This window comes from Rattus rattus, chromosome 3 (assembly GCF_011064425.1).
Source record: "Rattus rattus isolate New Zealand chromosome 3, Rrattus_CSIRO_v1, whole genome shotgun sequence".
NCBI classification, from domain to species: Eukaryota; Metazoa; Chordata; class Mammalia; order Rodentia; family Muridae; genus Rattus; species Rattus rattus.
Genome location: NC_046156.1, coordinates 77,654,173 through 77,672,641, shown reverse-complemented (window position 1 = coordinate 77,672,641; position 18,469 = coordinate 77,654,173). Strand labels below are relative to the sequence as shown.

The 18,469-nt window shown below is 36.4% G+C and overlaps 2 protein-coding genes across 3 annotated transcripts in view; both read left to right on the top strand.

The window, feature by feature from the left end:
- Fstl5 (follistatin like 5) overlaps window positions 1-18,469 on the top strand; it is a 586,654-nt gene that overhangs the window by 92,289 nt on the left and 475,896 nt on the right. The window lies entirely within an intron of this gene.
- The window catches only part of LOC116896774 (follistatin-related protein 5-like), a 366,973-nt gene that overhangs the window by 181,434 nt on the left and 167,070 nt on the right, over window positions 1-18,469 (top strand). For both annotated transcript variants that reach the window (XM_032898231.1, XM_032898230.1), the window contains one exon: window positions 5,958-6,099. In XM_032898231.1, the coding sequence (XP_032754122.1) occupies window positions 5,974-6,099 (126 nt within the window). In that variant the 5' untranslated portion in view covers window positions 5,958-5,973. Of the gene's footprint in view, window positions 1-5,957; window positions 6,100-18,469 lie in introns of those variants that run through there.

Genomic DNA, 18,469 nt, shown 5'->3' with positions numbered 1-18,469 from the left:
AGGCAGCAGAATGCAGGGTCCTCCTTATGTATCCAGTTTGTTAATCTATGTCTTTTTTATTGGGAGTTGAGGCCATTGATGTTGAGAGATATTAAGGAATAGTGATTATTGCTTCCTGTTATATTCATATTTGGATGTGAGGTTGTGTTTGTGTGCTTTTCTTCTCTTTGTTTTGTTGCCAAGACGATTAGTTTCTTGCCTCTTCTTGGGTATAGCTTGCCTCCTTATGTTGGGCTTTACCATTTATTATCCTTTGTAGTGCTGGATTTGTAGAAAGATATTGTGTAAATTTGGTTTTGTCATGGAATATCTTGGTTTCTCCATCTATGTTAATTGAGAGTTTTGCAGGATACAGTAGCCTGGGCTGGCATTTGTGTTCTCTTAGGGTCTGTATGACATCAGTCCAGGATCTTCTGGCCTTCATAGTTTCTGGCGAGAAGTCTGGTGTGATTCTGATAGGTCTGCCTTTATATGTTACTTGACCTTTTTCCCTTACTGCTTTTAATATTCTTTCTTTATTTTGAGCGTTTAGTGTTTTGACTATTATGTGACGGGAGGTGTTTCTTTTCTGGTCCAATCTATTTGGAGTTCTGTAGGCTTCTTGTATGCCTATGGGTATCTCTTTTTTTAGGTTAGGGAAGTTTTTTCTTCTATGATTTTGTTGAAGATATTTACTGGTCCTTTGAGCTGGGAGTCTTCACTCTCTTCTATACCTATTATCCTTAGGTTTGATCTTCTCATTGAGTCCTGGATTTCCTGTATGTTTTGGACCAGTAGCTTTTCCGCTTTTACATTATCTTTGACAGTTGAGTCAATGATTTCTATGGAATCTTCTGCTCCTGAGATTCTCTCTTCCATCTCTTGATTCTGTTGGTGAAGCTTGTATCTACAGCTCCTTGTCTCTTCTTTTGGTTTTCTATATCCAGGGTTGTTTCCATGTGTTCTTTCTTGATTGCTTCTATTTCCATTTTTAATTCCTTCAACTGTTTGATTGTGTTTTCCTGGAATTCTTTCAGGATTTTTTGTGACTCCTCTCTATGGGCTTCTACTTGTTTATTTATGTTTTCCTGGAATTCTTTTAGGATTTTTGTGACTCCTCTCTATGGGCTTCTACTTGTTTATTTATATTTTCCTGGAATTCTTTTAGGAATTTTTTTTATGCGATTCCTCTCTGTAGGCTTCTACTTGTTTATTTATGTTTTCCTGTGTTTCTCTAGGGAGTTCTTCATGTCTTTCTTGAAGTCCTCCAACATCATGATCAAATATGATTTTGAAACTAGATCTTGCTTTTCTGGTGTGTTTGGATATTCCGTTTTGCTTTGGTGGGAGAATTGGGCTCCGATGATGCCATGTAGTCTTGGTTTCTGTTGCTTGGGTTCCTGCGCTTGCCTCTGGCCATCAGATTATCTCTAGTGTTACTTTGTTCTGCTATTTCTGACAGTGGCTAGACTGTCTTATAAGCCTGTGTTTCAGGAGTGCTGTAGACCTGTTTTCCTGTTTTCTTTCAGCCAGTTATGGGGACAGAGTGTTCTGCTTTCGGGCGCGTAGTTTTTCTTCTCTACAGGTCTTCAGCTGTTCCTGTGAGCCTGTGTCTTGAGTTCACCAGGCAAGTCGTTTGTAGCAGAAAAGTTTGTCTTACCTGTGGTCCCCAGGCTCAAGCTTGCTGGCGGGGTGTTGCCTATGAGCTCTCCACAGCCTCAGCAGCCAGGAAGATCTGCGCCGCCCCTTCCGGGAGGTTTCGTGCACCAGGGTTCCAGATAGGTTTTGTTTTCCTCTGGGGTCAGTACTGTGTGCAGCGTGCAGTCTCTTCTGGTTTCCCAGGCGTGTCCGCCTCTCTGAAGGTTTAGCTCTCCCTCCCACGGGATTTGGGTGCAGAGAACTGTTTATCCGGTCGGTCCCTTCAGGTGCGGTGTCTCAGACGCGCGTGGATCTGCTGCTCCTGGGCCCTCCTCTGGGTACCCAGAGGCGTGCACAGTATCCTCCTGGGCCAGGGATGTGGGCAGAGGTGGGCGGCGTTGGTGGTCTCCTCCGCTCTGCTGCCTCAGGAGTGCCCGCCCGACCAGGGGGCCAGAACTCCCCTCCGGGGGGCCTGGGAGCAGAGAGCTGCTGAAGGCAGGGATCCTCCGCTGGTCCGGGACTCTGGCCAAACCCACATTTTTTAATAAAAGAAGTAATTTGACTTTTAATATTAACTCTGTTTAATTCTGTCCATGGTACTGAATTAAGGAACTCTACCCATCTGTGGATGAAGTGAATCATATATTTAATTTTTTTGCATAATTCTTTATTAAGATTTTGGACTTCAAAATTATGTTTTAATCAATAAAAATAATCATAATAAATTTCATGAAGGCTATAGATTTAATATGAAAAATAGGTTGCACAGTAATATGCTGATTACCTCTGAGGTTTATACATCATTGAATCATGTTTTGTTTGGGATAATGTCTTAGATCAGTTCTTTAAAACCTAGAACCTAGAAAAGACGTATACACGTCTATATTATAGGTTGTTGCTTCTTTTTCATGAGTTGTAAGCTTATAAAGTAGCTTACAGTACTAAATACTGTAGACAACTATAACACAAAGAGAAATGTTTGTATATTTAAGCATCTGAATATGAAAATGTCTAACCATGTTGAAAAAGCAGACCAGTTTTATGAGATACTCAACACAAATTGATCTTGGAATACTAGAAGTTGTTTGATGAGTCAGTGAACGACTGATAAACAAAGATGAAGACCCTTTTAGTATGAAGAGGCTGCCCATCACAAAATGGGCCGCATCTTTTGAGGTTCTGTTGCTGATTTGTTTGTTTTTTTTTTTTAGAGAAATAAGAAACATGAAGTTGGGTGAGAAAAATCTAGAAATAAGAGTTAGGTGAGAGAAAATAATATGATCAAAATATATTTCTGTATGGAAATTTTTAGATTCAAAGTAGTACATTTAAAATACAAGTACACTCACTGTACAGCTGTACTAAAGATTTTCTAAAATAATGGTAAATGTATGTTTATTAAGTATATACCCATAATACTATCATTTGTCAATTACTGCCTCATCAATTAGTATACTCATTAAATGTGCTATTATTTACTATGATTGTCAACACAATAGCCATTTATATAGCAGTTGATATTATTATCAAAAGAATAGGAACAATGTTATATACTTTAGCAAGACAACTGTGACTTGGATACAGTAGTCATTCAATTTCATTATTATTCTGTGGGACAGCTATCATAAATGTTGTCTGTGATTGACTGGACTGTTTTTATACAGGACAGTGTATGACTCAAAGTGTACATGATGACTTACTAATAATGGGCTTCCAGTGAAATTTAAAGAAATATTTATTTATTGTCTTTTGTACATAGAACATCAATATAGGAAGTATTAGAGAAAGGATTGAAGGAGCTGAAGGGACTTGCAACCCCATAAGAACAACAATACCAACCAACAAGAGCTCCCAGTGACTAAACCACTACTCAAAGATTACACATGGACAGACCCATGGCTCCAGCTGCTTATGGAGCAGAGGATGGCCTTGTTGGGACCAATGAGAAGAGAAGCCCTTGGTCCTGTCAAGGCTGGACCTCCCCCAGTGTAGAGGAATGTCAGGGCAGTGAGACAGGAAGGGGTGGGTGGTTAGGGAGGGGGAACACCCTCATAGAAGAAGAAGTTGGAAGGATGGGATAGGGGGTTAAGAATGGGAAATCAGGAAAGGGGATAACATTTGAAATGTAAATAAATAAATATCCAATAAAAAAAGAGCATGCTATTTTAACCATAAGTGTGTAGAATTTTACATAACAAATATAAATGATGCTTGTTACAATGTACTAAATGAATTAAATTGTAGTCCTCTGTGTGTGTGTGTGTGTGTGTGTGTGTGTGTGTGTGTGTGTGTGTGTACATAGACATACATACAAAGAACAGAGTAAAAGAATGCCATTGGAATGATTGGGAGAGGATAGAGGAAGGTGACCTTAATGGGTTCCTTTAATCGTGTTTACCCTTACATTCTTATGGGTCACGGCTTTTGCACTTTTCTCCTTCACCTACTTGGTTGAGTACAGCATAAGTGTTGTAACTATCTCTATACCAGAGTTGATCTCTTCTCAACCATCTGTTCTTTCTTATATTTAGAATATTCCATCCAGTGTCTCATAAACAAATATTTACTCCAGAAAGAATGACTAATCTGTGTATCGAAATAAATGAAGAGCTTATAAATCATTTACAAAAACTGCATTTCCAAATGCATTTTGTGTGGATACTTAGAATTTTCATTATAGATTTCATCAAAATGAGAGCAAAGAGATCAAGGGAAAAGAAAATATATAGTTTCCTCAGGCTATTCCTTAAACTATAGCAACAAGTGGAAACAGTAATTGCATTTCACATTGTCTGAGAGAAAAGATACTTTATCTTTCCTTATCTTTGGAATGCAAAAATAGTGTGGTTTTTTTTTTAATTAGCTTGTTGAGTACTTACTAGGTGTCAGGTTTTGGTATGATCAAGTGGTACGATCCTAAAAGTATGAAAAGAAAAACAAAATTAACTGATGTGTGTGTGTGTGTGTGTGTGTGTGTGTGTTTGTGTGTATGTTTGAAGGTTGGAGAAAACAGACATATGATCTGCTAGAAATGATTAGTGTTTTTCAAGGATAACAGTGATATTAATTATAAGTAAATGCTGTCAAATAAAGGGAAATTGACATATGTGAATGAGGAATTACTTCGGAGTGGCATTAAGGGATGCTGTGTTACTTATTCTTTAGAGACATGACAAAGAGCTATGCATTCCAAATAGTGTACCACTGATACACATTTAAATACCACTCAAGTGGGAGTGGAGAATCCTCATAGAAGCAGGAGGAAGGGTGGTATTTGAGAGGGGGGGGAAGGGGCTAACACTTGAAATGTAAATACATAAAATATCCAAGAAAAATAAAATAGAAAATTCCACCCAAGCCTAGCATCATGAGCTAATGAGTGTATTGTGTTATTGTGTGTGTGGGGGGTGGGTGGGGCAAGCATAGTTTAGAAGTCTCTTACAAAAGAATGGGTACAGATGCCGTGTAGCATGGATGGTATTTCTTATGAATGAGGAATAGAAAAAAATGTCTTATGGAGAGGTGAAGAGAGCCATGGAAATAGTGGCAGAAAAAGAAAGTAGACAAAATAATGTTTATCTTTCTAATGCTTTCAGAAAATTCAAGGAGTAGGGGAAAAATTGTTTCTTAAACTAAGGTGTTTCAATGTTTACAAATGAAAACATAGTTGAGAAGAGTTTAAAATACTCTACAGCTTAATGGACTTTAAGTTCTCATATAAAGACAAAAACCTCTTCTATGTTAATTAGCAATGAAGTGCTAAAAAGAGGTAAAAGAGGCAAATTGAAATGCTGTTTTATTCAAAACATTAGCCTATTGTATATTTGAAAGGTGGTTGATGTTTCCCTGAATACTTCATGCCATTTTGTATCTTCTCGGATACTTCTATATTTCATCTGAAATATAGAACATTTTAAATATAAAAGAACATTAGTAAATTTGTCTTCCATCAGCAGCCTAATGTGAATCTTTTTAAATAATATTGGGAAAATTATTAGTAGCTTAATAAGGCTGATCTGTATAATCTGTTTAGTTTGATTATGCCAAACTATATCATTTGTACCATAGAAAAATGCCTTATGAAATTCTAATAAGCTCTTAACAGAGAACTGAAATTGTACAGGTTTTTAAAAATTTATTCATCAAATATATTTAACGAGGAGTTCAAGATTATGAGTATATTTACAATTATATTATGTACAAATATTTAGTGTAGTAGTCATGGTCATAAGCTAGTCAGCTCTGATTCAATGCATGAGGATTTCTCAATGATAACAAAGTTTTTAATATATTTCTTTATCATATATTTTCTCTGACTTTCAAAATTTTAATTTTGGCAGGTGAAAATCAATAAAGATGTTTAAGTGCTGGTCAGCCGTTTTGATTCTTGGATTCATCTTCCTGGATTCTGAAGGGAGGCCAACAAAAGAATCAGGATATGGCCTTAAATCCTATCAACCTCTCACAAGATTACGACATAAGGTATGGCCAAGTTGTCAGTCTGTTCTAAGTGCATTTTATTTGTTAACTAATATATTAGATGTAAGCTTACTATTCATTTAGAGACACTCCTGAACATACTTCTAACGATTTACATTTTTACATTTTACATTTTATATAACATATGAAGGAATAGCAGCCACTAATAGACTATAGTCTATTGAATAAAATATTATCATTATGAGGAAAAGTCTGGATATGAAGCACACTGCACTATGTTGGAACTAGGAAGATGGATTAGTGGTTAAGATGCATATTGCTATTACATAGGACCTGACTTTTAGTTAATTGGGCAGCTTACAGCCACTTGCCACTCGAGCTCCTGGAGCCCTTACATTCTATTCTGGAATCTCTGGTATTTGCCCACAGTTGTCCATAAATCTACATGCTCACATATTCATATGCATATAATTAAAAATTAAAACTATTAATTAAAACATGCTATTAAAGTTTCCCCTGAATATTGGTAATGATTTCATATACTAAGAGCTAAGCCTTAATCAGTAATTTTTATTACTTTCAAACACACCTTAAAGTATTTTAAACCACAAAGTGTTAGCTTCTACAAGTCTCTACAAACATATATATATATATATATATATATATATATATATATATGATTATATGATGGAGACATTCAACTCATATAGAAATTATTGAATGTTTTCATTTAATCAAAAATGATTCAATTTTAGATTCCTTAACATAGAAATGAGAAGTATTTTGGAGTGAATGCTTCATGTTCAACCCTTTCTATTTTAAAATGAACAACAATTTGTCTTATGATACCACATATCTAGTAAATATAAGTTTTGGAGTGTTTTCTTGCATTAATGTTACACTCTGAGATCAGAAACATAATTTTTTTGCATTTCCTTGTACTGTGTATATCTGAGCCACTGATGGGCTAAATCTGTGGTAGAGAATTGGCGGGTAAAATACTTAATCATAGTCCACTGGTTTTCTATATAATACATGACCACAGGTTTGTGCATCACTGTGAATATTTTTGAGAAAACATTTCAGTTAAATTTACATGTTATCTTTTCTTTTAAAATGTATTACACTGCCTCCAGTTTCCATTCCTTAGTTTCTGTCCTGAGTTTCCACAAGGAGAAACTGAGATTGGGACCGGCAAGCCAAATAACACCCAAGTTGCTTTTGGTCATGCTATTTATCAGAGCAAAGAAAGCAAATAAAGACAATGCTCATTTTGAGACAAAAATAGGACTAATTTGTCAGGACATGTTGAAATGATACAGATATGAACAAATGCATACATATTTCATCTGCAGCTGTATGTATCCAAAAATGTCATTAAAATTCATTTGTCTGTATCTTGCAGTAAAAATGAGTAACAATAAACTTGCCAGGCTAATTATAGAAATCTTAATTATACTCTACAAATATATGTCTGAGGAAGAGCTGATTGTGTGTTTTACTAATGTGTTTATCTCACGACATTTATGCTACTTCATCTTAGGCAATTCATTAGCACGCAGGAACTGTAAAACGCAACCACTAAATCCAAACCCCACAAAGTTCTGCTTTTATTTATTACGTTTTAAAACTTACACATGGTGTGTTATTGCACAAGCTGCTTTCCTACAAATTTGCATTTGATGGTGGTGTAGCCTGGGACAGAAGATGATACTATCCAAATTCAGAGAGGTAAAGTAGTTGCCACGGTCATTATCAATAGGACAGGAAAAATAAGGAGGTGGGGTAGAGGATGTGAGGTTCACCTTAAATTTAAAGATAACGATCATAGAGCAGCATGACTCTGACCTGCGAGACACATGTCTGCCATTCAGATTGTTCCCTCTGCTCCTCACAAGCGAATCAACTGTATTTTCATATTGTTTTCTGAATTGAGTATCTACTGATGGTGGCTTTACTGGTTTAGGACAGCGTTTAGCAGAAACTCCCTAAGAAAAATAGAAATCCTCTGGAATGTAGATGATCTTGTTATTAGGAATCTGAATTTTAGTCACAGTACAGTAATTATCGATTACCAAGTGCATTGTAAAGAATTTCTAAATTCTGAGACTTTGCTAACATCGGTGAATTAGTGGGACTTTAGTAGTACATGTCACCAGATGTAATTGCTAACATTGATGAATTAGTGGGACTTTAGTAGTGCATGTCACCAGATATAACTGTGTCAGTAGGTATTTCTTATTGTGGAGCTGCACTCCACATAATTCCTTATGTTAGGTCCTTTAATTTTATGGGCATTCTCATGGATGACATGGCTTTAGTATTATTTTATAAATAAGAAAATATGATTTCATGGATGTTAAAATTTGTTTATTGTAATGTCATCCAAAATTATAGGATAGGCTTTTTTCACCAGTTTTACTAAATTGGGTATTTCTTATTTACATTTCAAATGTTATTCCCTTTCCTGGTTTCCTGTCCATCAGCCTCCTAACACTTCCGCCTCCCCTTCGATATGAGTATTCCCCTCCCCATCTACCCACCATTACACTTCCCCATATCCCCTACACTGGGGGTCCAACCTTGGCAGGACCAAGGGCTTCCCCTTCCACTGGTGCCCCAACAAGTCTATTCACTGCTACTTATGTAGTTGGAGCCCTGGGTCAGTCCATGTTTAGTCTTTGGGTAGTGGCTTGGTCCCTGGAAGCTCTGGTTCGTTGGCATTGTTGTTCTTATGGGGTCTCAAGCCTCTTTAGCTCTTTCAGTCCTTTCTCTAACTCCTCCAACGGGGGTCCAGTTCTCCGTTCAGTGGTTTGCTGCTGGCATTCGCCTCTGTATTTGACATGTTCTCCCTGTGTCTCTCAAGAGAGATCTACATCCAATTCCTGTAAACTTGCACGTCTTAGCTTCATCCATCTTATCTAGTTTTGGTGGCTGTATATGTATGGGCCACATGTGGGGCAGGCTCTGAATGGGTGTTAGGATAGTCTTTTAAAAGAGTGTCAAAATGGTAATAGAAATTTAAAATAAAATGAGTGTTTTCATAGGTATTTGAACTCTGTGGCATGTATTTATGACTTTGTCTACATTCTCATATTTGTGAAGTTTTAGAAAAATGGGCTCATTTTCTTGTATTGATTCATTTTATTTTTAATATGTGTTTTGGCTGAATGCATTTATGCTCATCCTTTGCATGTTCAGTGACATGTGGTTCAGAAGAGGGTATTGGACCCTCCAGAACTGGAGTGCCAGATGGTTATAAACCACCATGTGGGCACTTAGAATAGAATCTGAGTTGCTTACAAGAGCAACATATCCTGATGACTGCTGAGCCTTCTTCGCAGCCTGTTAGGTATTTATCTATGTTACCCTACCTTGCCAGACAACTCTTTTTTATACTCCTTCACTTCTTTCCCTTGCTTTCCCTTCTTCACCCTCCCCAAGTGCCCTTACGTGGTAAACATGTCCACTACAGTGCTTGGTTGTATTATAATGGCAAATTTCTGTAAAAAGTGACAGGGTAGATGTGCCAATGCTATGCCAGTTTAAATATGCTAGCCTGCCACCCTGATCTCTGGTTGTCCTCCACTTTCATTACTAGTCTGCTAAACTATACATTTCTCATTTCCAGTGCTGGGGTGGTTGAAAGTTCCCATGACAACCCTGAAATAATCAAGCAGAAAGAGGAGAATAGAAACACTAGAGACATATAGTAGTTTCCTAGAAAAGTTACAAATATTTTGCATTTATCATTCCTTTGATCTTTCCATCCCATTATAGTATAGGACTTTTTTTCATGTTAAATATGAACATTTTTGTTTTTTTTCAACTGCATATGTAGCAGCGAATAGCCTTGTTGGGGCACCAGTGTAAGAATAGGACTTTTTAACCCAGGCACAGTAGAGTGACAAGCAGCAATGATCTTTTATTTGACACTGAATAAAGTCTTATCTCAATGCCTAATAGCCTCTCGTAGTTACTTGACCTCTCCCAGCAGGTTAAAGAAAGAAACTTGTTTGGAGAAAATCTGGTAATATTGTGGCCTCTGAGATAGGAACAAAAGATCTTGAAGTATATTTGAATGAATATTTTATAATAACTGAAAAATCTCACAGAATTCTCTTTTGTCGTATAGCATAGCAAATGGTAACTAGTTAATAATGCAGCCTTTTCCCCAAAACGTAGTAAATGATATATCCTGTTAATTAAAGTATCACGGAACAAGAAATGGAGAAAAGTTCTGTTTTATGTTAAATTATTGAATTTGGGGATGTTGTTATTTCCACGTGCTTCCAGCTGCTCCTCATAGATAAAGACAAATCTAGAACTCCTTCCCATGAAATCCTATAAGCTCTCCCTCTCCCTCTCCCTCTCCCTCTCCCTCTCCCTCTCCCTCTCCCTCTCCCTCCCTCCCTCCGTCCCTTCCCTCCCTCCCTCTCTCTCTCTCTCTCCTCTCTCTCTCTCTCTCTCTCTCTGAGGGCTTCCTGCTTCGTTTTCAGGTTTGGATTTCTCTAATATTCATTTCTCCCCCATTTTTGTTTTCTCCCACTAGTCACTCAGCTGTAACTTCTCACAGTCAGTGAGCCTCCTTCCACTTGGATAACCTGTGGTATGCGTGCACTCACATTTCCAAATATTAACAAGCACTTTACTTGTCTGCTGGTTAATCTTCCTTGCACCTGTCTTCGCCTCTTCTCTCCAGAGCTGATCACGCTGCTACTGTGCTGGCTTATGGAAGACTGTATGAGGACAGTAGAGTTCTTCTAGTGTATCTAATGGAACCACTTAAAGCCCTTGAAGTGTTTGTACCTCCCTTTGAGCAGAGTGTCAAGTCCAGCTAACCCAGCAAATTGAAGTTGATCTATGATTTTTTTTATGAAATCGAAGTACTTGTCTGTGAGGATCATTGTGTGAATGAAGTAGAGTGTGAGAAATGTAATCATTCATGAGAGTGTAGCTGTTCACAATGACACAATATAATTCAAAGAACTGATTTGTGAGATATGACTTTCTTTTCCTTTCTGTTCCTTTTGTATCAACACTGATAGATGTGGCACAATGGAATACAGCAGGAGAGAAATACAAGGGAAGTGATAAACACTAAAGGAAGCTCAGACTCCTAGTGCTCAGAGGCAGGAACTTTTGAACAACTCAAGATCCTAATTGTCTAACAGGAAGAGTGGTGGCAAGCCCTAGAAATTGCCATGCTGCCAGCAGGAAGTTTCAAAGAGATCATTAAAATGCTAAGTGATTTTTCTGAGGTCAAGAAACAATTTTGACTACCCGTTGAAAGAAAATCAGTAGGGTCAAGAGGAGTTAAAAAGGGACTGTGAAGAGTTTGTTAGCTAAATGTTAAAAGGCAGTCTAGTTAAAATGTATGGATACATTTACTCCATGCATATTAAAAAGGTTGAATATGGTTAAATTTTAGATTTGTGTCAATTTGAAACATTAGGATCATTCAAAAACACCTTCCAAGGAAATGAAACCCGTGTATCCACTATTGCTGCCCCCACCCAATCTTCCGATTGTGCAAGAACTGAGTCTTGGGTTATACAACCAAAGTAAAATAATAAATCCATAATCTTTATTAACAAAATGAATCTTAGAAATACCATGAGTTTTCAAAAAAAATCTAGTTTTTATACAGGACAAGCAGATTGCCATGAGTTCTAGGCTATCCTGGGCTACAAAATGATTTCTAGGCTAGGTTAATTTACAGTGTGAAACTTTTGTCAAGCCCATAAGTGAGAAAGTTTTCTTCATTATTTAAAAGACCATGGCAACACCAACTCAGCTACGTGTTCTGCAAAATTTTGGCCAGACATGATGCGTAACTTGGAGATCTAATGTCTGATGCCCTGGCCATAACAATAGTATTAATGCATTTCTATTTATTTATGAAGGACAGATCAAAAAATTCCCACCGCATAAACATATACACAGAAAATGTATACATCACATATATCAAAAATGATCAATATGAGAGTAATGGTGTCTTACTAACTCACTGGAGATGATTGCATCACTATATATGTATATATGAGATACCTAGTCATGGTCCTTAAGGGCACAACATTTTTGTCAAACTTGTCAATAAAAACGAAGAAAAAGAACATATAAAATAGAGATGTGTTCTCCTTGGATTATTGATAGGTTTAGATAATTTTGAATCTTATTAATTGAATGAGAAAATATGAAGAGAGATATTATTGCTAATTCTTCTGAGGTCCTTAGTTCTCTTTGTCTTCCAAATATCAGGGGACCAGAAAAAGTTGTGCTAAGCTTGGCTTAGTGAGTAAATCTGAATACCGTTAATAATCAGCAAAGGTCTGAGATTTGTTATTGATCATTTTTATAGCTAATGATACTTTTTAGGATACATAGCTAATCTTCAGGGTTAGAAACAAAGCGCATTCCAATGATCATAGCAATAATAGTAGACATAGTATCAACATTTGAACTATATTATGATTCCACACGATATGATGATCCACAGTGTTGTTAGGTCACAGTCTGAGGTGGGAAATGAATGATTATCCAAAGAGACTATTAAAGGAAACCTACAACACTTATTGAGTTCTTCAACACAGTCATGTAGTTCTAATCAGTCTGCAATATAGTATCTTCAGTAGACCATGGTTTATTTTATTTTTTTTCTGGGAATCTCATTTGTTTATATACGTGCTTAACATGTAATCTAGAATAAATGATGATCAGTTTATGGCTCAGCTCAAAAGATTTGTAGGAGCACAAAAAGCCATGTTTAGATTCCCTTATAATATATATTAAGAATTCTACCTGGAACTTAAAACAAGTCTTAATATATCTTCTTAAAATAATTGCTGTGTGAGCAAAGTTGACTTAAAAACCAAGTGTATGTCTCCAGCTTCATTTCCCCTTCTACCCAGTAAAATCCTCTTAAAATCTTCAAAAACTGAAGTGTTGTGTTAAGATTTTAAGTGTTGTTTATTACTTCTAACCGAAGTTTATTTGTTCCTCTAACTAAAGTCATGTTGCTCAGCCCCAACAAGCACTGAGATATAAATTCTCAAGATAAGGCTCTTTGACAGGAAATCCTCTTTTGCCCTTTGGGAATGAATTTTCAAGGTAGTAAGTGTTTTGCAGATTGGGGCTTCTCTTACCTCTGATATCACATTAGAATATGTTACTTAAAGCTTTAAAAATATGTGACTTGAAAAATAGTGCCTTCCTTTGAATAATTCAACAATTGAAATGAAAGCAGTGTGACAAATTATCATTCTGTTTATTCCAAATTAGTATGAAACGAAAAATGAAGTCAAACAAAATAAAGTATGTAACATATTACAATAAACTTGCTTGTTAGGATTCCAGTGTATTCTACCATGTATAACTTTGGAAGCATATAAGAGTTCTGTTTCACACGGATATGTATTTTTCTAAACACCCTAGGTACAATTCTGCCTCTGCCTATTTATGTGTATGTTTATGTATAGTGTATAACATTTTCTCTCTTTACTGTCAGAGTTAAGTTATACATTTGTGGGGGAAAATGATGCCAATCCATATTGGAAATGCAACTCATCTGAGTCTATTTAGTTGACCACATTTACTACCACTTATTTAGAAATCAAATACTTTGTGTGTATGTGTGTGTGTGTGTGTGTGTGTGTGTGTACACAAACTCTAAGAAAGGACTATGTATGATGTAGAATAAACAAAGATACACATCTGATCTTTAACATTAGTGTAATTTCAAGCTGACATTTGCCGTTCTTACTTCAAAGCTTAAATAAATTATATATTATTTAGTGCATCTTTAATTCTTAAAAAATTACATTGTGAATTCAATTAGTTAAAGCTTTACACTTCCTATGAAAATAAAATTTTAATTTATCAGCTTTAAATTCAGCCTGTTTAAAAGAATAAAACCTTGTAAGATATAAACAATTGAAAGGGTGATATTACTTTTACTTACTTCTATTTAGAATTGATTTTTCCTGTTTTTAGCGTTATAACAATACATAGAATGCATGTTGATTTCTGCAGTCTAACGTCTTGAGTTCTTTATATATTTTGGACATTAGCTCTCTATCAAATGTGGGGTTAGTGAAGATCTTTTCCCAATCTGTAGGCTGCTGTTATGTCTTATTGAGAGTGTTTTTTTGCCTTACAAAAGCTTTTCAATTTCATGAGGTCCCATTTGTCAGTTGATTATCTTACGGTTTGAGCCATTTGTGATCTGTTCAGGAAATTTCCCCATGTAACAATGAGTTCAAGGTTATTTCCCACTTTCTCTTCTATTAGATTCACTGTTTCTGGTTTTATGTGGAGGTCCTTCATCCACTTGGACTTGAACTTTGTACGTGGTGATAAATATGGATCAATTTGAATTCTTCTATATGCAAACTGCCAGTTAGACCAGCATTATTTGTTAAGGATGCTTTCTTTTTTTCCACTGAATGGTTTTACCATCTTTGCCAAAGACCAAGTGTCCATAGGTATGTTGGTATATTTCTGGGTCTTCTATTCCATGTATGGATCTGTCTGTCTCTGTAAAAATACCATGTGGTTTTCATTACCATTGCTTTGTAGTAAGGCTTGAAGTTCAGGATAGTGATTTCTCCCGGAAGTTCATTTATTGTTGAGAATTGTTTACACTATTCTGGATTTTTTGTTAATCCATATGAAGTTGGGAATTGCTCTTTCTATCTCTGTGAAGAATTTTTTTGGAAATTTGATGGGAGTGCATTGAATCTGTATACTGCTTTTGGTAATATGGTCATATTCACTATGTTGATCCTATCAAAAAGAATGGAAGATCTTTCTATCATCTGAGATTTTCTTCGATTTCTTTCTTCAGGGATTTGAAATTCTTGTCATACAGATCTTTCACTTGTTTGGTTATAGTTATGGCAAGATAATTTATATTATTTGTGGGTATTGTAAAGATTGTTGTTTCCCTAATTTCTCAGCCCATTTATCCTTTTCATAGAGGAAGGTTACTGATTTGTTTGAGTTAATTTTTCTTTATCCAGCAACTTTGCTGGAGTTGTTTATCAGCTGTAGGAGTTAGACTCCAGGAAACCAAATAACCCAATTAAAAATGGGCTACAGAGCTAAACAGAATTATTAACAGAGGAGATTTCACCTTACACCTCCAATCAGAATTGCTAAGATCAAAAACTCCAGAGATAGCAATGCTGGCATGGATGTGGAGAAGGAAGAACATTTGTTCCTCTATTGTTGGTGGGATTGCAACTTACAATCACTCTGGAAATCAATCTTGAGTCTCCTCGTTCTACCTGAAGACCCAGCTATACAGAATATATCCTGGGAATATACCCAAAAGGTGCTCCACCATACTACAAGGCCATGTGCTCCACTATGCTCATAGCAGCCTTATTTGTAATATCTGGAATTTAGAAACAACCTAGATGTCCCTCCACCGAAGAATGAATACAGAAAATATGCCTCATTTACATAATGGAATATTATTCCGCTATTAAATACAGAGACCACGAATTTTGCGGAAAAATAAATGGAACTAGAAAACATCATTCTGAGTGAGGTAACCCAGACCCAAAAGGGCATACATAGTATATACTCATTGATAAGTGGATATTAGACAAAAAGTTCTGAATACTCCTGATCCAACTCACAGACCATATGAAGGTTACAAAGAAAGAATACTGAAGCATTGATTCTTCAATCCCACTTAAAAGGGAGAACAAAATAATCATGGGAAGCAGAGGGAGGAATGGACATTGGTGGGAGTAGGAAGGGGAAAGGAAAATCGTGCATAAGATCAGGTATTGGGGGAGACAGGAGTTAAGCTACGAGGGACAGGAGAATGAATAGAAATATGCAGCAGTGTAGGATTGGGAGCAGAGGAACCACTAAAAGCCCCAGACAGCAGGGATATGAGAGGCTGTGAGGACCCAGTGGGGAAGACTTTAGTTGAAGTGCCCAACAGCAGGGAGATGGAACCTGAGGAGACCACCTCAAGTAGATAAACGTGGCCCGAAGTTGAGGGATGGGGCTACCCACTCATCTCAAATTTTTTGTCGCAGAATTGTTTATGTTTATAAGAAATACAGGGACAAATAATAGAGCAGAGACTGCAAGTAAGGCAACCCAGATACCGCTCCAAGTTGAAATCCATCACATACCCAGGCACCAAACCAAGGCACGATTACTGATGCAATGTTGTGCTTGCAGAGCAGTCAGGAGTCTACCAGGATCTGACTGCGATGCAGATATTTACAGATAACCATTGGACCGAGCCCGGAACACCTTGGGAAGTGTTAGGGGAAAGATTAAAGGAGCTGGAGGGATTTGTAACCCCATGGGAAGAAAATTAAAAGACCCCTGAAAACTCCCAGAGACTAAGCCACTAACTGAAGAGCATACATGGGCCTGGTCTGTGGCCCCTGCTACATATGTAACAGAGGACTGCCTTGACTGAACTCAGTGGGAGGGTTTGAATTTGGTCCTGTGGAGGCTTGATGCTCCAGAGAAGGAGCTAGAAGGGTGAGATGGGAGTGAGTGACTGGGTGGGGGAGTATCCTCTTAGAGGTGGAGGGGAGGAAGAATGGGTGGAGGATTCATGGAGAGAGACCAGAAAGATGGACATTTGTAATGTACATAAATAAAATAATTAATAAAAAATAAAGTTAAAAAGAAAGCATTTGTATACTTATTTAAATATATATACACACATACATTGCTTTCTCTTTAATAAACACACACAGACACACACACTCACACACACACACACACACACACAAGCACGTACTGCAATAAGGACAATAAAGGGCTGGGAACTCACACACTTTGTTGAATGTAACATAAGGAGGTGCTGTACACCTGAAATTAAAATACATATTTCTCAACTTTCTCTTGTGTTCAACATTCTGGCCTCTAGCAAACATTATTCTGGCATGTATTCTTTTACAAATTAAAAGCACATTTACTTATTATTGCAACATATTTATTAAGAGCCTAATAACAAATTTATAGCATTAAACAAGTATTCCATATTGAATTCTCTAGAAAATACCCTAATTCATCATATGATTGAAGTAAGCATCAAAATGAATTGACTGAAGACATGATTCAATGAAAATATGATTCAATATATATTGAAATGTATAATAAGGAAAGTGTCTCTTAGGGGAACCAACATAAAGTTTATTTCATACTAAGCTGTCTACAGCAAATTAATGAGGCAATTAGCTGTGCAAACAGGCTTAGATTAAAGGTGTTGAGCTTAAGGATTCTGACTGAGGATATATTTATCAGCTGTGGATTAAGCATCAGGCTCTCTTCACCTAAGGTGCTGTCAGTTATCATGATAAAGATGTCAAATAATAAATGTTTATTTTAATAGGCAGTCAGTCTAAAATTTGCTCAAAAATCTTAGAAGTATTATTTGTTTCTCTTTTCTTTTTATCAGTATTTTAGTAATAGATTTTTAATTATGAGGGGCATTGTAGGTTAAACAATAAAATAATGTGACAGTACATAGATTCCCATATGTTCTCATTTCTGCATAGATGGCCTTTTTATGTTATCTGGACTTTGTAGAATGGCACATTTGTTGCAATCATACAATGATGCTTGATTATCATCCAAAGCCCACAGTCTGCAAAACAATTCATTTGTAGCTTTGGTTTGAAACTAAGTAAAGCTTTGGTAAATGTAAGGTAACATGAATAGTATATTTCAATAACCTAAACCTCTGGACTATATTCATTCATCCCTTATGAATAACTAATACTTTCATAATTTTATTTCTATACAAATGGAGTCACACAGTAATTAGCCGAAATATGTTGGCTTCTTTCACATAGTGATGTCCATTCAAGGCTAAATCAAATAATATTCTGTGGTATGAATGTAAACTTTACATATGCTTTCATCTGCTGTTTCAAAGTGTGTGTGTGTGTGTGTGTGTGTGTGTGTATGTGAGAGAGAGAGAGAGAGAGATACAGAGAGACAGAGAGATTTGATGTTTTGATGTCATTGCCTAAATTCTATTGCCTTCATATATCCAGATGTCAAGTTGTTTGCGAATGATTTATTATTTCTGTATATAATAATTGAATTGTCTTATTTACTTTTCAAAGCTCTTGAATTAGTTTGACAAATGTCAGGTGTTTCAGTGGTGTGGTATCAGACCTGAAGAGCTAAACTGGTGACAGTGACCTACTCTGTTCATTAAGTTCCTACAAATAATAGAAATAAGACTATAATAAAGACAACTGACAACTGATAACATAAGTAAACGTCAAGTGTCCCTCAGCAGAAGAATAAATTAGAAGCATGGGTTGGAAAAATTAACAATTGATTAAGAATTTGATGTCCCTCCATTTGCCTAAGAATTTCATGAAGTCATTGTTTTTAATAGCGGAGTAGTCTCCATGGT